The 24149-nt window shown below is 39.9% G+C and overlaps 1 protein-coding gene across 7 annotated transcripts in view; it reads left to right on the top strand.

Moving 5' to 3' along the window:
• The first annotated feature begins 1902 nt into the window (after positions 1–1902).
• Positions 1903–24149, top strand: part of NISCH (nischarin) — a 44844-nt gene continuing 22597 nt past the window's right edge. For 3 of the 7 annotated variants that reach the window (XR_010067096.1, XR_010067097.1, XR_010067098.1), the window contains exons 1-9: positions 1907–2195; positions 6141–6224; positions 14083–14265; positions 16536–16584; positions 18088–18251; positions 19622–19717; positions 22002–22097; positions 22528–22677; positions 22984–23052. Coding sequence is in view for 4 of the 7 variants with exons in the window: in XM_063291903.1 (XP_063147973.1) it covers positions 2109–2195; positions 6141–6224; positions 14083–14265; positions 16536–16584; positions 18088–18251; positions 19622–19717; positions 22002–22097; positions 22528–22677; positions 22984–23052 (978 nt within the window). In the remaining 3 variants the exon portion in view is untranslated. Of the gene's footprint in view, positions 2196–6140; positions 6225–14082; positions 14266–16535; positions 16585–18087; positions 18252–19621; positions 19718–22001; positions 22098–22527; positions 22678–22983; positions 23053–24149 lie in introns of all 7 variants that reach the window. The other 4 variants (XM_063291903.1, XM_063291902.1, XM_063291899.1 and 1 more) reach the window with 4 other exon arrangements.

Genomic DNA, 24149 nt, shown 5'->3' with positions numbered 1-24149 from the left:
CTTTGTTACCCATAGGCATTGTCATTCATGTGTGTGTGTGTGTGTGTTTGTGTGTGTGTGTGAGAGAGAGTGAGAGAGAGAGAAAGAGAACAAGGTATCCTCCTGAGATCCACCAATGAAGGCTTCCCTACCATCATGTTTTGCCATTCCCCCTCCACCAGGAGAAGACAGGTGGATGCAGAGAAACTATTTTGGGCAAGACAATCTGAGTTTTGAGTCCACTCCATTTTACAGTACAGTCTGCCTCTTAACGATACTACTGCTGTGTTCAGTTAAGTGTCATATCCATACCAACAACTGCTTACTGGTCATAGCAACAGATGAAAACAGACTTGTGCTGGACAATGCACAATTAACAACGCAGCAAGTTTTTGGTGAAGCCAGGTTAACAGGACTGCTCTTCTGCCATTTGTCTTCAAGGACATTCCTAACTTACAGTTTGGAATTCCCCTTATTTTTCCCAAGCATATGGTTTTTTTTTCCTAATTCCCTTTAAATATCTTGGTGCAACATTACTGTAGTAAGAACTTCATTTGAATTAAAGGTATTCCAAATGTGACATGGTTTCTATCCACCTTCTTTTCTGAATTTTCATAAGCATAAATTTTTAATTCTTTCTGCTCTTAGGCAAAGATACAGGAAAAAAACAGGGATTACACTAAAACAGCCTCCCGGCCCAGAGTTTGAGCTCTATCCAAGGCACCAGGGCTTAACACTCAGCTGGCCTGCAACTAGGGTCTTTGTCACCCAGGGCAAACATGGATTCTGTGCCCATTTTGGCACCCCCCCAGCATGGCACCCGGGGCACATGCCTCGCTTGCCCCCCCCCCTGTTGTGGCCCTGACGCTCAGTCTCCTTGCCAATAATTAACATAAGGAATATAAACAGTTCTTCCTCCACCTACCTTCAGGATCAAAGCTTCTCACCTTTCTCAGTAGATGTAAAATGGTGTAAAAGATTTGCCTTGGTACCATGTCATGTGCTACGTGCAGCACGTAAAACATCCTCCGACACAATACCGTTACAATTTGCTACTATCTTCCCAAGTGGTGGAGTAAGTTGCAGGGCGGTTCTCCACCACTCTTACTCACAGCCTACGATGTGGAGATAATATGGATACTTGAACGGTTTTCATAGGCTCCGGACTGTAATAAGGGAATAATAAATAGGATAGTTTTTCATGTCTTAATTCATCTGGAAACGTGCTTACATTTCCTAAATTCATGGCATGGGAACGTTTTGAGAAATTCCGTTTTATTCTATTAAACCATGCTCTTGACTAGAGCAGCGACTGGGCCATAAGGCAATACAGTAGTAGCACAATTTTTAGTTAACCTGTAAGCAGGAATAAACCAGACATTATTCATACGACGTAAGAAACGAGATAGAAAACACGTTAAATCCTGGCTACTCCCCCAACCCGCTTCACTCCACTGGTAATGCTAGCTTAAAGGCAGTGATGGGAATTGTACTCCAACACCTCCATTGTAATTACTGCCTGCCCCATCACAGTTACCCTAATGGATTCGACGCTTCCTGGGTTTTTCTTCCATCTCTTATGTTGAATTGTCGCTTTTATGCCAACAACGAGATGGACAAAACGGCTCAAAAGCAGTTGAAACCACGTCTTTTGGTGCAAGTAAAGCACCTGCAAGGGCGCGTTTTATTCAGAGCCTGAACCAACTAAACTGAGTGCAGATATCCGGGGGGGGTCACTAGGTGGCAAACAAGAGGAAACAAAACCCGAACGCCCTCACGCTTTGCTGCCAGCTCGCGGCCGCCCCAAGCCTTCCAGCCCTGAACTCAACGTACCCTTGCGCTCCGCCTCCTAGCCCTCGGCCACGCCCCTTTGTCTTCCCGAGCAGTGAGTGACGTTATCGGGCCTTGCCTCCGCCTCTCTCGGCCCCGGTGCGCGGAGAGGGGCGGGAGGCGGCGCGAGAGCAAATATGGCGGCCGTGACGACGATAGTTGCGCTGGTCATGGCCAGCGCGGAGGGAAGCGGCGCAGCAGCTGCCACGACACCAGCCTCCCCCGGAGCTCGCCTTCCACGAGTGGCCGAGTGAGCACAGCAGTCCGTCCTTCCCGACCTCTGCGCTCCGACTGTGGACATGGAGGCGCTGAGGGCCGGCGAAGAGGGCGAGGAGCCTCCGAAAGGCGTCCGCATTCTTGGGTCGGAGCTGGTGGAGACCTACACGGTGAGGCGGCATGCGAAGGGGTTGTGGAGACGGTGGGGTCTCGCGTGTCAGTGGCATCGCCCTCCCGGGCCCGGGTGAAATGTGCTGTCGGGTCAGTCGGTGCGAAGAGGCGAGAGGCTCCCTGTCCTGAGCATGCCGGGGACCTCTGGGCGCCACGGGGAACTTTCACGTCTTTTCTGAAGGGGAAGGATAAGCGCATTAATTGATTCGCGTCGGTGCCCGAGGCCAAACATGCTTGGCCGGTGCTTCGCGTGTTTTGGAGTTTCACAGAGTTCTTCCGTTCCTGGGCGAAAAACAAGAAAACAGCATCCCTAGAGGAAGGAAATTGATGTCTCCACGACAGCTAGCTGGGGTGTCGTCCTATTCCGGGTTGAGATTGTAAATACTCGTTTTCCGAAGTTGGCGCCCTCCAGACATGTGGGGGTCTAGTTCCCATCATTCCCTGCCGATATGACCAAAGAGTAATGGGCGTTGCCGTCTAAAATACCTGGAGGGTGCCTGGCGGGGAAAAACAAAAAATTTACTCTGTCCCTCTTTCTTCTGAATAGGCATGCAACATCCTTGGAAAAGGAGCTGAAAATATATATGGCTTTAAAGTAAACTGTGGAAAAAGTGTCAGTCAGCTGGTAACATTCTTGAATCTGACTCAAATGTTGTGATTTACACAACTGTTGATAGCAACCTCAGATATTTAACATTTCTGAAGTCTGGTGTGGAGAAAATAAAAATTATTTGTTTGGAAATTGCTTTCCCAATACCATTATTATTACAGTTGTCCTTTTATGCAGAGCTGTGTCTATGTAAATAAATATATATTTGTTTTCTGTTTCACTGTTTTAAGAGCAAACATTGCAAGAAACTTATAGTTCAATATATTTCAACTGTTTTGTTATATAACCAAAAATGGGCTTATCTGCTAATTTTTCAGTTAGCTAAATCATTTTCATCTGTGAATCTTTATGGATACATACTGTTTTAGTTATCTTTTTAATGAACTGATGATACTCTTTGAATTTAAAAGTGCTATTTATATTACAGTTTTCATACAACAGAGAAATAGGCCTTTTTCATTGGAATTTGCATCCAAAATGTTAAGAATCAGTTTTCATTGAAATGCTTTCAAAAATATTCAAGTTTATGTATGGGGACATTTTAATTAATTAGAAGAATGTGAACATATGAAGAATCCTTTGAGATGAGTTCAATTCTCAGGGCCTACACTAATATGTTTATATAGCTTTTTTCCACCACTATACAGAAGTGGTTTGCCAGTGCTTTCTTTTGGGATGCTTTTTGACTTCCCAGTCTTCCCTATAGACCTGGGATTTCCTGGTTGTCTTTCATGCAAGTACTAATGAGATCTAACCCTTCTAAACTTTTTGAGATCAGTGAAGATCATTTAAGGTAAAGGTAAAGGTAAAGGTTTCCCTTGACGTAAAGTCCAGTCGTGTCCGACTCTAGGGGGCGGTGCTCATCTCCGTTTCAAAGCCTTGGAGCCGGCGTTGTCCATAGGACACTTCCGGGTCATGTGGCCAGCATGACTCACGGAACGCCGTTACCTTCCCGCCGAAGCGGTACCAATTAATCTACTCACATTTGCATGTTTTCGAACTGCTTGGTGTGCAGGAGCTGGGACGAGCAACGGGAGCTCACCCCGCCGCGCGGTTTCGAACCGCCGACCTTCCGATCGACAGCTCAGCGGTTTAACCCGCAGCGCCACCGCGTCCCTGAAGATCATTTAGGTTTTATTAAAACAAGACAAGAAAGAGGGGAAAAAGCAAGTTCAGTGCTATAGTTGCAAATTTTATGTTAGCTTATGTACACATTAGTTAAGGCATTATAATGCATGGGCCAGCTAAAATTGGATAAAAAGTGTTTTCAGTAGAAGAGAGCTTTAACTTTTTCATATTGAAATCCATGTGGTGAAACTGGTTTGTTACTGAGCAGCAGTATTTCTGATTCCAGGCATTGCAGTAGAAAGAAACTGGGGTTTTGCACAGTGTCATTAATAGTATCAAGAATAAAATAAATCAAAGGTATGGTTATTGTGCAACTTGATACATGACTAAATCTGATACATAAAATTTTGCTGTTTAGGGTATAGCAAGAAGAATAAGAAGAGGTCTGAACAGTAATCCTCCACTTTTGTAGGGTGATAGATTAAAATCCTGCCTTTAACTCTGCTATTAAGTTTACCCTCTTCGGACTTAATACCATACAGATGTGTTGGGTCTGCAATCTGAAGAATTCACAGTTAGTATGATTTACTCCTTCCCATTTTGGTGAGAATTCACCAAAGTTATATGTGTGAGAGGAGCTATGAATGAGCTCATGAACTGTCTCTGTTGAAAAAAATAGCTGCCTATTTATTTGGGGAGTTTCCTACTGAAAGTAGAGCATAGATTACTGAAGTCTGCTCCCCCTTCCTCTTTCACCAATGGGATTCTCATGGCTTAAAAGGAATTTTCTCCATTAGTAGTCTGAATGGAGTCACCTATAAGATTACTGCATTTCCAACCAAATCCTCTTGTTTCAGATTAACTGTTGTTTATCGTTGTGGTAACAATTAAGCAGCAGTAGTCTACAGTGCACAGTAATGTAATATGTGTCTGAGGTATGCTAATATGTGAGGATAAAAATGGGAGTCTTTGGAGGGACAACAGGAAATATCTTTAATAGAAGCAAATTAAAGGGCGTACTTAAGCAGTTGAATCAACTTGTTAATGCAAGAATCCAAATTAAAGTGTTGATGACAAATGAACTAGCCTCTACGTGAATAGTTCTAATGAAAGGAAGCTCAGTCTTTCTGGTAATTAGTTCTACTATTGTACTGCTTTTATTATTAGAATTCTTTTTTCCAACAGTTAATCAAAATCTGCTTTCCTCAAACCCATTATTCCATATCCTGCATTCAGGAATATAGAATGGCCCTTGGCCTTTTATTGTTTGACATTCTTTCAGGTATTTGAAGAATGCTATCTATTTCGACTTACCTTCTCAAAGCCAAATATGCCCAGATCCTTCAATCTGTCTTCACAGGATTTAGTTTTATAGTCCCTAATGATCCTTGTTGCTCTTTTCAGAACCTGTTTTAGTTTGTCTGAAGGCTTCGGAGTTTGCTCTGACACAGTTGTAGGGCTGACAACAGTACTTGATGTGAAATATGACCAGTACAGAATATTGTAAAATATTATATCCCATGATTTGAAAACTCTTTTTGTTCTTGCAGCCTATAATTTTCTTTGGGGCATTTAATTAATTAATTAATTTTGTTTGTCGAATTTATACAATGACCATCTCGCTATGGAAGTGACTATGGGCGGCTATTTTAAGGAAGCTTTATGATCAAAAGAAAAGCTATTGTTAGTTTTTCTTTTGTTATTGTTAGTACAGGGTAGCAAAAATTCCTGACAAGTCTGTGCTGATGTCTGTTAATTGTTGCATGATTTTCAAGGTGCTCACATAACGATAAATAGCAGGCTAGGAGCTATTGATTCTGTTGTACATTTGGGGGGGATATGGGGATTTTATATATATAATATTTTTGAGGCAAATAGGTATTAATACATTTCATAAGAGCTTCTGTGCCTTTTTAATGTTGGCATGTTACAGTAATTTTAGATTTGTACACTCTGGGTAATATCTTCTTTTTCCAGATTTTCGTTTTAGTTTTTCCAAAGTGGTATTCAGTTTACCTCAAACAGTAACGTAAAATAATAACTGAATATAAATAGAAACTGGCTTCTGCTTTGTTGTAATTTCTTGGTTACACTATGTTCATATCACCATTAGAAGTGAGGAGTTGTATATGAGAGGTAGCTCAAAAGCCTTTCTAGAATTTAAAGTAAATGCAGCACTGTAAGGATTGTATATTTTTATATGAATGTGTACAAGTGACAACTTGGGGGTTTTTTTGCTGATTAAAAGTGTTGTTGTTTTTTTTAGGTATATATCATTCAAGTGACTGTTGGAACACATGAATGGATAGTAAAACATCGATATAGTGACTTCCATGATCTGCATGAAAAGGTAATTGTCCTGAAATTATATCCCTAAAATAATTGGTTTAACTTTTGTCACTCAGACACTTAGTTGTAGAAAACATTTTGGCGTCAAATGCTCGTATACTTTTTGAAAAGGAATATTGGCTTATTAAGTTGTAGTGGAGTGTTGAACCGGCAGATAGAAAGCTTGAGGTCTCAGTCCTCCTGTCCCAGAAACACTGTGGGTTTTCACACTTTGGCCCCCATCTCCTGGTTTGGTAACTGCTTGTCATCTATCTTCCAGGGGGTGCCTTACCTAGCATATACTTTCTAACCCTAGGGTATGAGAAAGTAGGGCTCTTACAGGCTTCTTACACAACTTTTGAGAAAATGGTGAAGAGTGGGGATGATGCTGGTGTGGAGGGTGGCAGCTTAGCAGCAAGCCCAGACAAGGAAAAGCTGTGAGATTGCCTACTTGTACTTAGGAAAGCAATCCTTGCGAGGAAACCTGCAAGATCCAGAGGGACCCTGCGGGTGACTTACAGGTAGAGTGCCAGGAGCCGAGGGAAAACCTCAGTACCAACAGAATGGTATTCTCTTCTGTTTAAGTTTGTCAGTCAAGGAGGAATATTCTTTTCTCTTACACAATATTCTAATTGGTATTTCTTTGACCCAACTTTACCAAAATAAAATTACTGACTTATATCTCTATTGAACGAGTTAAAAAAATATATACGATTCTAGCTAAAAGAATGAAAAGTATATTACAAGATTTTATACATGAAGATCAATGTGACTTTTTACCTAAGAGACAATATTAGAAATATTCTCAGTATATTAGAATATTTGGAACAACACAACAAAAAACATGCCACATCGATATTTCTTGATGTGGAGAAAGCATTTGATAATTTGAATTGGACTTTTCTGTTTAAAATTTTGGAAGACACAGAATTTTGAGAAAATTTTATTAAATGGGTGAAATAGCTATATACTTCGCAAATGGCAGAAATTATAGTTAATGGTGAATTGACAAACCCTGTGAAATAGAGAAAGGAACAAGGCAAGGATGTCCGCTTCACCGCTATTATTTATTTTGGCTCTTGAACTTTTGAACAGAGATATAAGGCAAGATGAGAGAATAGCCAGGATGAAGGTTAAAAAAGAAGTATACAAACTAAGGGCATTTGCAGATGATTTGGTTTTAATTATGGAAGGAGTAGACATTACTTGAGAAATGTAAGGAATTTGATGCTTTAGCTAGTTTTAAAATTAACAAGAAAATAAAGATATTAAAAAAAATATGAGGGTGGAAGCGCAAAAAGATTTGATGGTAAAAACTGGTTTTCAGATTGAGAAAAAAGTAAAATGCCATGGCATTACTAAGACTAATATGAATCGTACGTTATTTCAAAATTATTATGTCAAGGTATGAAGTGAAATCAAGAAAGATTTACTAAGATGGGAAAAGTTACAATTACCATTGTTTGGAAGAATTTCTGTGACAAAAATGAATGTGTTACCTAGAATGATGTTTTTATTTCAAACAGTACCTGTTTTGAAAAATGATGTACCTTTTGAGCAATGGCAAAAAGATATATCCAGATTTATATGGCAGGGAAAGAAACCAAGGGTTAAATATAAAATTTCAAGATGCAAAGGAAAGACGAGGTATAGGATTGCTGGATTTTAAATTGTACTTTGCAGCCTGCTGTTTGGTTAGATGAAAGAGTGGGTGCTGCTGAGAAATAAGAGAATGTGGAGTCCTTGTTGCTCTCTGAGCATGGTTGTTTGCTTGTAGATGTTTCATTACACAATTAGGTAACATCATCAATGTGAGTGAGTGTTGGGTTTGCTCCCTGTTTATATCCAGTAGCTTGCCCTGCCAGTGCCGGTAGGGGTGTGGCTTTCTCCTTGGTAGTTCCTTGATGAGGGTGTTGATTTCTGCTTGATTGTTTGTCTGGTGTTAATCCCTGCTTATCTGGGTGTTGGCTGCTAGAGGGGATGTGTTCTCGTCTTTTTGTTTTCTTTCCTTCTTAGCTTTTTTATTGTCTCTCTTAAATGGTATGTAAATGTGGTTTGTTTCTATGTGTCTCTTGATGGTTGATTTGTCTGAATGCCACACTTCCAGGAAATTTTTGATTTGGCTTGGTCTAAGATGCTAACAGTTTTTATGAAACTATGGTTGAGTCTGTCCATGTGTTGTGAGATTAAGGAGTTTTCATCATGTCTTCTGACTGCTCATTGTTGTTCATGGATGTACTCTGCTAGTCTTCTGCCTGTCCGTCGTATATATTAGCTGTTATAGTCCTTACACTGTATATTGTCCAGGTAGTCCTTGCTTAATGACCACAATTGAGATAGGAATTTTGGTTGCTAAGCAAAGCAGTTATTGAGCAAATCCAGCCTGATTTTACAACCTTTTTTGCGGTGGTCATTAAGTAAATCACTGCAGTCATTAAGCGAACCACACAGTCATTAAGTGAATCACATGGTTCCCCATTGATTTTGCTGGCCAGAAGTCAATCAGGAAAGTTGAAAATGGCAATCATATTGTCCCGTTCAGACTATGAGATGGTCAGGCAGAATTACTATTAAATTCTTTATTTACAATAGCTATTTACAACAGTAAAAGTCCTTAGAATAGATTAGGCAGTGAAGTTCAATCAAGTCCACCCAAGCAGTAGAGGATGGTCAGGCAAGGCTGCAGGTTCAGATCGTGGCAAAACAGCGAGGCAGAACTCAGCTAATTCTCTTATTGAGGCTGCAAGACTCAGTGAAGCTACAGCATGTGACAAAGAGGAGGCTTGAGGCACGAGTCTCTGAATGGGCACGAAGGTTAGACTAGGCTTGACCACAGAGGCTAGACAAGGCTGGACTGGAGCGTCTAGGCATGGCTCCAGTCTGGAGACAAGGCTGGACTTGGCTGGAGCATCGAGGCAAGGCTCGGATCTGGAGACAAGGCTGGATTTGGCTGGAACATCGAGGCAAGGCTCGGATCTGGAGACAAGGCTGGATTCGGCTGGAGCATCAAGGCAAGGCTCAGATCTGGAGACAAGGCTGGACTTGGCAAGAATGCCACAACAAGACTTGAAGCTGGGAGTGAAACTGAAATGTGCTGGTATAGCGAGATGAGGCTTGGAACTGGATGCAAGACTGTGCTCGGCTGGGACAGCAAGAATAGACTCAGCTGGAGCGGCTTGTGCAGGAAGCAGGTCCCCAATGTCAGGAGGAGCTGGCTCTGATTCCACACTGGCTACAGGCAAGGCTCCTGACTTTGGTAAGGATTCTTCCACAATTGCTATGAGCTCGAAGGATCAGTTGTCCCCGGCAGCTTGCTCTTGGCGCATCTGCCTTTTTATGCGATCCTTTCTGTGCCGTTTTTCCTTTGCAGCCAATCGGAGTGCTTTTTGATTCACTCACTTCTCTGCTCTTGTCCCTTGAGCGCTGATTGGAGGATTCAAACCTCCCTCTGAAGTTTGTCCAATCAGTGCTTCCGATTTCTCCCACTCTGCTAAATCATCCCTGGTTTCTGTTTTTCCAATTTCTTCCTGATAAGTTTTGTTTTCCCCTTGAAAACCTTTGTAAGTTTCATTTTTGGAGTCAGATTCAGACTTAAACCTCACACATGTGACCACGGAATGGTGCAATGGTCATAAATGCGAGCTGGTTGCCAAACATCCAAATCATGACCATAGGGACGCTGTGATGGTCATGTGAGCACTGGTTGTAAGTTGGTTTTTCCAGCACCATTGTAAGTCAACCATCACTAAACAAATGGTTATTAAGTGAGGACTACCTGTAGATGACTCCTGTTTTCTCTTCTTGGGCTATCGGATCTTTTGGTTTGCTTAAAATATTTTGTAGGACTTTAGTATGGTGATGCCATGTGGTTGTAATTGTCATGAGTAAGGATGGCGAGCAGGGGGCTCTCACCCAGACTGTCAAGCGCATGCGTAGCACTGAGGAACTGTTCAGCCATTCAAAGAGACACAGATCGGGACCGCCTTAACCTTTGGGGTTTATATGGCTGGGTTTTCCCACGCTTTCTCAGTTTGTTAGGATTCTTGTTAAGTACTACTAATAAATATTAGAGACCAAGTCCTCGCCTCAGTGTGTTTCCTGGTAATCAGGACAGTAATAGTCTATTGGTAGTTTCTAAGATGCTTTTGATGTATGGTAGTGTTATCCTTTTCATTGTGTAGGTTGCACTGTAGTGGGTTGAGTGGTCAGGCACTTTTTGATAAAGTTGTGTGGGTATCCATTTTATCGGAAGATAATGTATAGGAGGTCTGTTTCCTTTTTCTGGTGTTCCGGGTTGCTGCAGTGCATTTGTGTTCCTCTGAATAATGTTCTTATGCAGCTCCCTTGGTGGGAGGTTGGGTTGTTACTATGGTAATGGAGCACTTGGTTAGTGTGGGTTGTTTTTTGATAGACCTGTGTTTCTAATTTGCTGTCATTTCCTGTGCTAAGCAGGATATCCAAGAAGGGTAGCGTGTTGTTGTTTTCTTTTTCCCTTGTGAATTTTATTCCTTTGAAGATGTTGATTGTTTCATGTGTCTTCTCTAGTTGTTCCATTTTTTATTACAACAAAGGTTTTATCTACATACCAGAGCCATACTTATGGTTGTATGTATGGGAGTGCTGTAGTTTCTACCCTGCATTACGTCTACCACTCAACCCACTAGAAACAAAAGTCAATGTGTGTCCTGTTCGGACTATGAGACGGCCAGGGAGGTTTTAGAAGGAAATCTTTATTTACAAGTAACGATTTACATCAGATAAGAGTCTATTAATTAGGTAATACAGTTCAATCAAGTCCACCCAGTCAGTGGAGGAAAATGAGGTAAGGCTGCAAGATCAGAAGTAGAGGAAGTTCATGGCAACACTGCAAGGCAGATCTCGGCTAGTCCTAGCAATGAAGCAGCAAGACCGGGTGTAGCTAGAGTGCATGGCAAGAAAGAAACATGAGGTTCAAATGACTGACATGGCAAGGAGGCAATGCAGGGCTCAGCTGGAGCAGCAAGACAAGGCTCGATTACAGAGGCAAGGCAAGACTCGGCTGGAGCGGCAAGACAAGACTTGGGTCTGGAGGCAAGGCTGGACTCAGCTGGAGTGGCAAGGCAAGGCTTGACTGTGGAGGCAAGTCAGGACTTGGCTGGGGCTGCAAGACAAAGCTTGGATCTGGAGGCAAGGCTGGACTCGGCTGGAGTGGCAAACCAAGTCTTGACTGTGGAGGCAAGGCTGGGCTCGGCTGGAATGGTAAGACAAGGCTTGGCTACTGAAGCAAGGCAGGACTTGGCTGGAGAAGAGTGCAAGGGAAGTAAGTCCGCGGTAGTGGTAGGAGCTGGCACTGGTTCTGTGTCGGCTACAGGCAAGGCTCCCAATTCCGGCAAGGACTCCTCTGAAGAAGTGGTTAGCTCAATGGATCGGTTGTCTCTGGTGATTTGCTCCTTGCACTGGTGCCTTTTTCTCCGATTCTTTTCGCTCTGTTTCTCCTCTAGAGCCAATCGGGCTGCCTTTTGCTTGGCTCACTTCTCAGCTCTCCTTTCACAAGCACTGATTGGAGGATTCGAACCTACCTCTGGTTTCTGCCCAATCAGCTGCTCAGGATTTTCCTGCACTACTGAGTCACTCCTGGTTTCGATTTCCCCAATTCTTTCCAGATAGGTTTTGTTTTCCCCTTCTGGCTCAGCATAGGTTTCGATTTCCCCTTGTTCAGAGTCAGAGTCAGAGTCAGACTCAAACCTTACAATGTGTAACTTAAAAACCAAAATAACAACAAAACCCCAACAAGTAGATAAGTAGGTGTGTGTGTGTATGTGTGGAGAGAGAGAGAGAGAGAAAGAAATCGCTAGAGCCAAATGAACTCCCAGAAAAAAGGGTACTGAAACTTTTATGCAGAAATTGCCCCTACCAGCTAGAACGCCTAACTCTGACTAAAAAATGTGGAAAAATAATACATATAAACAAACCAGATTGCTGCTGTTTTTCTCTTTTTAATCTCACAGAATGAATTGTTCTGGACAAGAGGATTTCCTCACAAGAATTCAGGGACAGAGGAAATATAGCTAGATAAAGAAAAAAAAGTCTCCTCTCCTTTTGCTGCTAACCAAGCCCCGTTAAACAACTTCTGCTTCTGAATTATTTGAGGGGGTAAATCTGGAAAAAAACATTCTTTCTATTCCAAAGACCCATTTTGTCTGAACAAAAATAACATCATCACAAGTTGTGGAACCGAGAAATGAAACTTAACTAAGTTGGACCTTCTTTTGTCCATGGAGTAGAAGCCTAGAAACAGCTTTTACCTACAGCTTTTATTCAGGCTCTACTGAGAAAATCTCACGCAGAAATTTTTCAGTATGCAACATCAAAGATAGCTCTAGCTCAACATTACAGGAAATATTCAGAAAATGTAAATTATTTCTGTAAATGGATCAATTTATCTTAAATTTCTTAATCTCCTTTCAGTCACCTGTTAAAACTTCGTATTGTGCACCAGTTATGCCCCTTTCTGGAGCGAGAGGCCCTTCGAACGGACACTCATGCCCTGGTTATCTCCCATATAGACTACTGCAATGTGCTCTACATGGGGCTACCCTTGAAGAGTATCCAGAGGCTACAGCTGGTGCAAAATGCAGCCGTGCAGGCGATCTTGGGTATCCCGAGATCAGCACATGTCACCCCTTTGCTCCGCGAGCTGCATTGGTTGCCAGTATGCTTCCGGGTCCAATTCAAGGTGTTGGTTATTACCTTTAAAGTCCTACATGGCACGGGTCCAGGCTACCTAAGGGACCTTCTCATCCCCATCATATCAACCCGTCCCTCCTGGTCATGCAGAGTGGGCATGCTATGGACCCTGTCTGTAAGAGAACTCCATCTGGCGGGATCCAGGAGGCGGGCCTTCTCTGCAACAGCCCCTGCCCTTTGGAATATCCTTCCCCCGGAAGTGAGATTGGCCCCCTCGCTCCTGGACTTTAGGAAACAACTAAAGACCTGGTTCTGTAATTATGCCTGGGGAGAGAGAGTAGTCGTTCCTGGGGATGGTTAGTTTGTTAGAAGGACCCTGCTCTGCTTGCAAATTACAGAGAACTTTCAGCCATTGGGGTTTTTATCATATTTATTTATTATGTATCATAGTATTTTACAGTTTTATATTTTTCTTATTTATGTTTTATTGTAAACCGCCCAGAATCCCTTTTGGGAGATGGGCGGTGATAAATTTGATTGATTGATTGATTGATTGATTGATTGATTGATTGATAGATAGATAGATAGATAGATACATACATACATACATACATACATACATACATACATACATACATACAAACAAAATCTTTGGTACTCGCTTCTCAGTGCTTTCAAGGTTTATTATTTTATCCCGAGAGACAGTTACTATCTCATTAAGCTCTGCAATGTTCTTATCAAGGAAGTTGAGTTAGCCAGTTACTCCTTCAGCAGAGGGGTTGTTTCAGCTCCGCCTCCCCTCTGTTCTGTATAGTTAGCCAAAGGAAAAAAGACTGAAGAATGGGAGGTACGTTCTTTTCCCAAAGATGCGCTTTAGGAGCCAAATATCACTTGCAAACAGCTGTCATTTAAGAGAAAGCTAATAATGTTGTCTACTTATCTAGTTACTATAAGTTAAACAGCAGTAGTTAGGAGATACTGTAGCCTTCAAAATTGACAGTGAAATTGAGGTTATATCTCAAGCAGCTGCCATTAGAAACTAGAAGTCAAGAATTTTATTTTTTAATATATAGATCAATTCCTTTATCCCTATCAATTATTGTTAATAATATATGTATGGATTGTATTTTTATGTGAACATGTCATTATTTAATGTTATAATTCTTAAAGCAATGGTTTCTTCACAGACTAACTTAACTATTTGTCTTTTATAGCTTGTTTTAGAGAAGAAGATAGACAAGAATATATTGCCTCCCAAAAAGATTATTGGCAAAAATTCCAAAAGCTTGGTGGAAAAAAGACAAAAAGAGTTGGAAGTATATCTACAAACTCTTCTTGCTACGTTTCCATCAGCAGCACCCAAAGTACTATCGCAGTTCTTACATTTTCATTTATACGTAAGTTCTTTCCTACCAGATTTTAATACATTTTTCAATCTGCACTCTTATCTCTTTAGTTCCTTGCATTTATTTTAATCTTAAGAGCATTGTTATTTACTGGACTGTTATTTATGTAATTAGTTGAGCAGTCAGATGGTCTGTCATTTTTTATTATTTATTTACAAATAGTTTTAAGCTGCTTTAGTCAAAAACTAATCCAAGCAGGTTACAGTACAAAACAAATAGAACATATGATAATATCATCAACAGCTCCCACATATATCCTTGGTACGTACTTCTTCCACATCTTAATCCCAAAATGCCTGCTTAAATAACCAAATTTCCATTAGTTTTCAATGACAGTCCTGATCTTATTTCTGGGAGGAAACCAATTCCACAGGAGGGAAGCTCCAGTAAAAATGTCTGCTATTAAGTCCTCTCCTACAGTGCTTCATAAGGGGTAGGGGGACTCTTAGCATAGTTTCTCTTTTGGTACATCTTGGATGGGTAGATTCTACAAGGGGCAAATATCACCCAACCCACATAAAACTTTTAAAGTTATTTGTAGCACTTCGAATTGCACCCAGGAACAAACTAGTAACCAAGGCAGCTTCTGAAGTACTGGTGTTATATAATAGTGTCAAGATGTTCCCATTAGTACATGGGTAATTGCATTTTGTACCACTTGAAGTTTCCACGTGATTTTCTGGGGCAGTTCTGTGGAAATGTATTAGAACAGCCCATTCAAGAGGTGACAAATGCATGAGTGAATGTTGCCAATACATCCCACAGGAAAGATGGATGGATGGATACAAATGAACAAACTAGGACTATAGGAATTGCTGTAACTGGGCACATCTCCTGGCCAGAGCTTACACCTGCCACTCCTTCCACAGCAGGAGGTATGAGTCCAGAAGAAACCCCAGTTTATGGACCAGCTCCCTCTGGGGAAGCACAACCCCATCAAGAACTTATATTTGAACTGTCCAGAGTTGGTTGGTTTCTGGATTAACAGCCACTTCATCTTGTTTGGGGGAGTTTCAACCTGTTCTGCCCCATCCAGACACCTACAGTTTCCAGATTCTGCATCAGGAGTTGTAGGCAGCAATTTTGTAGGAGTCGGCAGGCACAGAAAACATGGGTTGCCTGCCTTCTTTGCCAGCCCACTCGATATCTGTAGTAACATGCAAGAGTTTCAGTTTCCGCACAATCAGAATAGAAGCCTGTCAGATTGTGGAATCAGGAATATTTTCCTTTCTTCATCTGTTCAGGCTGCTTCCATGCTGTCTATTGAGCATGAAATACAGCCATCATGGAACCTAGGCAGATTAGTGAAGGAAGGATATTTTTATTTAAAGTGCTACATGACCAAGCTTTTTCTGACTTTCGTTGCTTTGTTTAATGATTTTCTTACTGCACTGAGCTCAAATCATTGAATCATATGAAAATGTTCCATGGAGAAATAAAAATGTGATTGTTCAGTTTGTCTTCTTTTTCCATATAGAAATTGAATGTTGGGGGAACCTGTTATTCATCCTGTTTATTCCTGATCTATATACTAGCCATTTATTTCATGACAGCACTATTACTGGTGATTTCAATGAAAAAGAGAAGCAGTTATTATAAAGTCAAAATTGAAATGAGAAAAAATACAAATTGTTACTTTTTGTTTTTTTGCCAGCAAGTCATTTCTTGTGGAACTACTACTACATCATGTATTGTGCCTTCAGTATTTTGTAGATCATTCTTAACACTTTCAGGGAGAAAAGAGTATGTGTTAAAGACTGAGCCAGGTTTAGAGACCTTTGATTAGACTTCAGGATATGAATTAGTCTTCTGGCAACACCTCTCAAAAATTATCTGGGATAGCTAGGAAGAATGCCCAAGTCTGCACACAAGCAGTGGATGTTTCCACATGGAAATTAAATGCGGAATGAGCATCTAAGCATTCTGCTTCTTGCATAATTTTCAAAAAGTAAATCATAACTTTGCTTCCTAAGGTGGCTAAGTGTGCTTAATATACACTGTGCAAATTGCACCCAGCGCATAGGAAGCAGTACACAACAATAGGTTATGCTTTGAAGGATATATGTCCTCATATTGATACCTAGAAATTCTGGCTTTTAGATTCCTCCATGTTTTACCATCCTCATTTTTATTAATTTATGGTCTTAACTTACATTACTGCTTAAGATGTAAAATCCTTTACACAAATGTAGTTATGTTTATGAACTATGTACACATAAATAATATTTTAATTTTACCTTTTTATGTCTTATTCTTTGCAGGAAATCATTGGAATCACAGCTGCATTGGCTGAAGAACTTTTTCATAAAGGTATGAAACATCAGAATTCTTAACATTTATTTACAGTACTTTATTCCTGAAACAGAATTGTATACATTATATCTATGTTTTTTTTAAAAAAATCCTTGTTTATTATAGTGTAAAATCATAATACAGAAAGAAAAAAGGATAATGAATCCCACTGAACTATGTGTTGTTTACTTCTCGATGGGTTGTAAAAGATTGCACTGTTGAAGATGTAACTACATAAGGCAGATATATTGCCTGAAAATGTTGGGTGATGCTCATTCATAATAATACGCAATACATCATGAATCATGTTGGTTAGAGTCATAGGAAATTTGACCTCTTTGGGATATTAAAAAATAATTTTTGAAGCTTATCTAAAATTACTTCCTTTTGTTTGACTGTCAAATAATTATATACAAGGTGGATAGGCAAATAGGCATAAGCATTACAGTAGATGGAAATGCAAGTTGACTTTCTCAAACACTTTTTGTGTTAAGGCATATGTGGATAAGCTACACACCCCTGAAGCTTTTGTGTGCTTCTCTCAACTTAATCTCGTGGAGAGTTTAGACTTAGATCAGGTGTGCACAACTCGGGGAGTGGAAAGGGTCACATTGATAACTGAAAAATAGTTGTGGGCCACCCAGGAATAGCTGCTGCGCCGATCAGCCATTCGGCAGCTAGTGGTATGGGGCAGTGCTGGAGTGGAGGTGTTGGTGAGGCCCAGAGGCACTGGCAGCATGTCTTTCAGGGCAAAGGTGACTGCAAAAACCTAGGCGGTGATGACGGATCCTGGTGGCAGGGACGTTTGACAGTAGTGGGTTTGTTAAATTTTCAAAAGATGGTGGCACGCCACACAAGGTTGCTAGGTGGGCTGCATGCTGTGCAGGTCTGGCTTAGATTTTATAAAGTTAAATATCACAAATTGAGGGACTGGGGGAGGGTGCACAGGTGGGGGAGACTTACATTGACTTTCTGGGGAAGCCGACAGGGAAGGTTGCAAATGGTGATCATGTGATCGTCGGTCATTGCAACCAGTCATAAGTGGCTAAGTGGTAAGCGCTGCAACCAGTCGTAACTTCGAACGATTGCTGAATGAATGGTCGTAGGTCAAGGGCTACCTGTACTGTCTGCACATCATACAAGATAGAATGTCCTTCAAAACAGAAAAGACTGTGTATCCTTGTTTCAAAGTTTCAGCCACTAGCAAGCTTAAATCATATCATTTATCTTTTATTATTCTCTTAGTATTTGTCATGAGTAAGGATGGCGAGCAGGGGGCTCCCATCCAGACTGTCATGCGCATGCGTAGCACTGAGGAATTGGGCAGCCATTCAAAGAGACACAGATCGGGACCGCCTTAACCTTTGGGGTTTATATGTCTGGGTTTTCCCACGCTTCTTCAGTTTGTTAGGATTCCTGTTAAGTACTAGCAATAAATATTAGAGACCAGTTCCTTGTCTCAGCATGTTTCCTGGCTGTTAGGACAGTATTATTGGTAAATATATACATCTTGTTTTCTAGGAGAACAACTACTTATGGCTGGTGAGGTCTTTCATATTAAACCTTTGCAGCTTTATGCTGTTACCCAACAGCTGCGTCAAGGAAAGCCAACATGTGCAAATGGTGATGCCAGAACTGATCTTGGTCACATTCTGGATTTTACATGCAGACTCAAATATTTAAAGGTAACAGGTTCTAATGTAAATATTTCAGTTGCTCATTTGTGTGGTCTATAAAAACTATCCTTTATAGGAAGTAGTTTTTGCCTTTATGGATGAAATTGGAAGAAAGTAGCACTGTTGAGGTGTTCTATTAAGATGGAAGTTTTCAAGCAAAAACAAAGGCCTTCCATGATCTGCATACCTAAATAAACAATTCAGATCTTCCTTATTTTAAAGACTAGAATTTATCTTATTGTAAGTTAAAAGTCATATACTCCCAGTAGTACTGGGATTGAGGAAAGAACAAGAGTATCAAAGATATACAGTATATGATTGTTCAGATGTTTGTCTTAGTTTTCCATGAAGATAGAGATTATTGCCTCTAAGGTAGAGCCTCATAAAATATATTGAGCTTTAAAAGCTGCTTTAAGAAGGTTTTTTTTAAAAATTAGAACAGTGGGATTAAAATACATTAAATAAATTAATATATTTTTAGTGAGATCTTTTTTCTATGTTCTTGTACTAATGATTTTCCTACGTTCCTTTTTTTCAGTTCTATTTGCATCTGAATAAACAGCATCAGTTCTAGTTATTTATAGAATTAAGTATCTCACTACAGTATTTTTTCATATCCTGTTTTTCCAAAGTTACTCTTATTTTCTCTGATAGCATAAGCCCCTATAATGTTTTTGCTCTTATATTTACCAGATGGTAAGAAATACAGTAGTACTGTAATACACACTTAGTGCTGATATTATGAATTCACCCATATGCTTCAGTGAAGTTAAAAATTAATTCAGATATTCCCCATTTAAGTGTTAATACTCGTATGGGCAGGTGTTTGCTTGAAAACTCACTATGCCAGAGAGACTTTGATGTTGTACCCCACAGGGTTAGCAGTATTTGAATCTCTGTTTAATCACCAAAGAGATATAATAGTTCAATAAGGACTTCTTACTTTTTAATTGATAAAATCTGTTTATTATTATTTTTAAGCTTCAGCATTTTCAGAACGTTTTTAAAAAGATTTCTCATAAAAACTAAACTATAAAATGAAAAATGGAAATAGAACAGATTTATACAGTGGAAAGTGTCAAAATTAGATCCCAAAAAAGAATTTTAAATCCCTATCATTATGTTATTGTTTTGTAAAACAAAAAAAGCATAAGATGGCCATCTTACCTTCTTATCTGTGCAGTGTCTTGATACTGAGCAGTGTGGCATATTGCACTCAATATTTTACTAGATTTAGTTATATAAATAGTAAAATTCTGCAGTATATATTTATAAAATTCTGGAATATAATTTGACAAGATGCTCGGTCTTTCTGTGCATTCTGTTTATGCATTTGGTAAATCACATTTATATATGCATATGTAAATATAATTTCCCAGATAACTGGCACACGTGGACCTGTTGGAAGCAGTAATATTCAGGAACATCTTTTGCCTTTTGACCTATCAATATTTAAATCTCTTCACCAGATTCAGGTAAGTTTTGAAAAAGAGTTTTGTTTGTGGAGTAATTATTAGAAATTGCTCTAATGTGCTACTCAGTGTTTTACTCTATATTCTTCTGGATTGATTGACATCTTGGGCCTTGGAGGCAATATCTGCAGTGGTTCTGATGCTTCTATTTGGGCCTGATCTAGAAAGTGATGCTGAGGGACGTTTGTTTAAAAAAAATTGTAGGGCTCCTCACGTCAACCAAAGTGACTGTGAGCAACATAGGTTAGGTTCAACAGAATCTAACTGAAAGAATACAAAATCACAGTACATAAATCAGTAAACAACAATAAAATGGCAATCCAAACAAATGACACCATCATGCAATTGGGGATCCAACAGATCACTACCCAAAGGCCCAGGGAAAAAGCCAGTTCTTGAAACTCTAAAGGGCCACTGACTTGCGTCCCCCAGTATTCTACCTTGCCCCTGTGATGGTAAATACATGAAACTGCTGAGGAAACCCCTTCTGATTTGGAGTAGATTATCAATATAATGATGACAGCCAGCTGTGCTGCTGCTTGTTACTGAACACCAAGCAAGCCTTCTAAATTTAATGATGAGCTGGGTAATGGGGAAGAAATAGAAGCTAAATCTAGGCAGATAGACATGCTGTTCGTCAGTAAGAGATCAGACACAGGGATTGAGGTTTAGCCTATTGTGGATGCAGTTGCACTTTCCTTGAAAGAGTGTATCCTGATCTTGCAAGAGTGTATCCTGATCTTCAGCTGACAGTTGTGACAAGGAGAGCATTTGCACCATTACAAGTAACTGTGAACTGTGACTGTCAGGGTTGACAACAGCTGTTCACATATCATTTTGTGTTTTGAGTATTGCAATGCACTAGAGAGGCTATGTTTGAGAAGTATCCAGAAATTCCAGTTGGGACAAAATGCAACAGCTTAACTGCCAAATAATACATGATGCTAGAATGTGAATTGGAGGTCAGTGGTTTTCTTTGCAGAATTTAAGGGTGTTAAACTTTTAAAGCCCTACACAGCTTTGCAGATCTGTGCAACCATTTGGAGGGGCACTTCATGAAACCTGCTGCTAGAAGCATTGAGGTTGCTGCCCCTTTCAAAGGCTCAGCACAACTCCAGGCCTCATTTCCTATTATCTGAGCATGTCCGTGCCTGCATAGAAGGCACATCCACTGGGTTTGCCACCAAAGCAGACTGACCTTTTGCAGGACTGCTTTTCTCTTGATGAAACTGGCCATTAAAATCTTCAGGGAAGGCCCTTCTGAAGATGCCCCTGCTTTCAGAGGCATGTATATTCAGCATGAGGGAGAGCCTAAGCCTGTATCACCCCTATGCTATGGAAGGGACTTGCTTAGCATTTGGCACCCATTGTCTTTGTAAAGACATACTTCCCTACCAAGGCCTTTGAACATCAGTAGTTTGATTATTATGTTTTAATTTACTTGAGGTTTTTTTTTACTTTTTCTATTTTTGTGCTGACTTAAACTCTAAATTGTTTTGAGGGTTCATTTTGAATGGAAAGATAATGTATAAATTAATTAAAGCAGTTTAATCTTGTCTTAGTCTTGCTGTGCCTAGCCCACCATTGCTTATTGTGACTAAGAGCTGCTTCTCAACACCTTTGGCATTTCTCATCTCAGCTTCCTGAGATTCTTGTAACTAGAGATGCTGGATGTGGAGCAGATATAGAGATGCATATTCCATGGTTGTACTTTAGAATCCATCTCTTTGTTTCTGAGGCAGCATAGTGTAGTATAGATCCAACCCATGCTAACTTGGAGTAGAATTCTGTTTACGGCAGAGAGCCTGTGTAGGCCGTTTTGCCAATTTCTCTTTATTCTTGCATCCCCATGTAAATCTATTCCAGAGATTTTGGGGATCCTCCAGACATATTAGGGATCCTCCAAGCACTGAAACATTTTTCATAAAAGTTGCTTTTGTGTTTTTGTGAGGAAAAAGAATTCTTTGTGGAATTGCATGGCTACGTTCAGATTGCTCTATTTATCACTTCCTCCAGAAGCTGGTTTCAGTAGTAGTAGTAATATTTTATTTTATTTTATTTTATTTGAATTGGTGTTGGGAACTGTAATTAGCTTTCTTGACTTTTATTGCATTTACAGTATTTCCCTGAAGGAGATTTTTTAAATAAAATATTGCAAAGACTTTATTAATGTTTTATTTAAAAAACCTGGGAGATTAGATTGCAATGAGTAAAATTCCATATGAAACAGTTCCGTGCTTTCTTATATTGCTGTTTCATTTTCCTTACTATTGCTTTTTCAAAATAGATAAATCACTGTGGTGCAAAACTTATTAATGGGCTGACATCTTCAAAGCATACTCTAGCAACACTAAGTGTACAGTTCTCAGCAACATCCATGATGGTAAGACTGAAATGTGAACCATTTGTAGTATGCTGTGTTATGATTATAATTTGTAAAAAGCTATATTTAAAAATCATAAAAAATATTCTTTGCTCATTCAGGATCTCTGTTTTTGTATAATCGATGTCTTATTGTATACATTTAAATACTATTCTTTCATCTCTATTCATATTAATATTCAAAATGTTCAGTAAATCTATTTTAGGGGTATGTCTTATTCAGAATAATTTACCACTAAATCCTAATAATGTATTTACCTAAAATCACTAGTTTAATAAGAGTGTTTGTGCAAAGGTTTGTAATCTTAATCTCTCATCCAGATTTTAAGATTGTTTAGAAGTTACAGTTTTTAACAAATAATGGTTTATTAAACCTCTGTTCTCTCCCCTCACCTATTAAATACTCATTTTCCAATATGTGGTTTGAACAGGAGGTCCTAGTACCTGAGGCCTATGAATTTGACCAGTGGGAGCCAGAAGGCACATCTTCAAATCCTGTGACAGCAGTTATTCCAACTTGGAGAACATTAACAACTTTAGATATGAGTCATAATAGCATAGCTCAAATTGACCATTCTGTGGTAAGAGTTCAAAAGGGTCACCATTTTACTTATGGTGATATAATCAGTACTTTTAATACTTGCTGTGGCTTGCACAAGACTTTATAATTCCATTGAATATTATAGAATGGTGATAGCTTTTAACTGCAGACAACTATGCTCTTGTACAAAATGCTTTAAAATTTCTTTTGCTTGTGGCTTCTGGGCTATTGCTTGAAAAATACCGTTCTAAAATTCTTAAGGGTTCACATTATCAGTGATTAATTTTCTTGGATCAAGACCGGTGTCTTCTGATTGGACTAAAGGCTTACTATTCCTTTATTTTAGAAATTGATGCCAAAGATTGAATTTCTGGATCTAAGCCACAATGATGTACCACTAGTGGAGAATTTACAGGTTGGCTTAAAATCTTGGTTAATTGTGTGTTTTTTTAAATTCTGAGTCTAGATGGATGCTCCTTGCCTTCATTTCTCAAGACGGTGCCTGTGTGTCAAGACTTTCTCCAGATTGTTTTCAGTGGTGTTAATTGAATGGACATCCATATCACATCATATCATATCATATCATATATCATATTGCCTTTGTCAGTGGCTTGCATTCTCTTAATTTATTCTTTTCCCTTTCAGCTCTTTGAGACTATCATTTATTTTTATTGTGTGCAATCCATTAAGCAATATTGGTTGGTAATTCGAGCCAGATTGGCTGTCCTCTGCTTTAGGAGCATGTTGCACTTGAGATCCAGAGCTGAAAAAGCGATTTGGCTCTGAAGCGCAGCCTATCCCATGTCTCTTCAGCATCATTGAAAGAATATTGCTGATTGCTCAGCAGACTTTTGCCTATACTATGTGTAGTTCAGGGAAACGAAACATAAAAGAAATGTTATATTCACCATGAATATTGACTTGCTCAGAGTTTTTTAAATGGGTAGTTCATTTTTATAGCAATACTTATTCTTCCTATAAGAGACGTGTAATGACTCCGGCCAGTTTTTTCTCAGTTCCTCTATTTTTACTCTCCCTGTTCCATTCATCTGCTCTGGAGGAGTCTTTAAAACCTTGAAGCATATTCAAATAATACTTGTGAACTAGAGCTAGAATTACTTTTTCCAGTGATAACGGGTCTGCCAGGGGAAGACAAAATTGGATACAGTCTAAAGTAGGGGTAGCCAGTGTTTGGAGGGTCTGAGGCCACAAGTAAGCCTCCAAACGTCTGGATATCAGGAATCATTTTGTGATGCTATAATGTCACCAAAAGGCAGAGCTATTTTTAGGCTGATTTGGGGCAGAAAAAGAGTGAGAAGCCTCTGGGAAGCAAACTATTCTTTTCCCCCACCCTCGACCCCTTTTCACAGCTCTCCTACAAGAGTTTAAAATTATACCACCTGCCAGACTATGGCAGGGTGATCTGGGGATGCTGGTGGGCCACCTGCAGCACACAGGCCTCAGCGTGGCCCTCCCAACCTAAAAGTAATTATTGGAATTCAGGACCAAAAT

This window comes from Candoia aspera, chromosome 2 (assembly GCF_035149785.1).
Source record: "Candoia aspera isolate rCanAsp1 chromosome 2, rCanAsp1.hap2, whole genome shotgun sequence".
Lineage (NCBI taxonomy): Eukaryota > Metazoa > Chordata > Lepidosauria > Squamata > Boidae > Candoia > Candoia aspera.
Note: the sequence above shows the minus strand (reverse complement) of the source record. Positions and strands in the feature narration are given on the sequence as shown.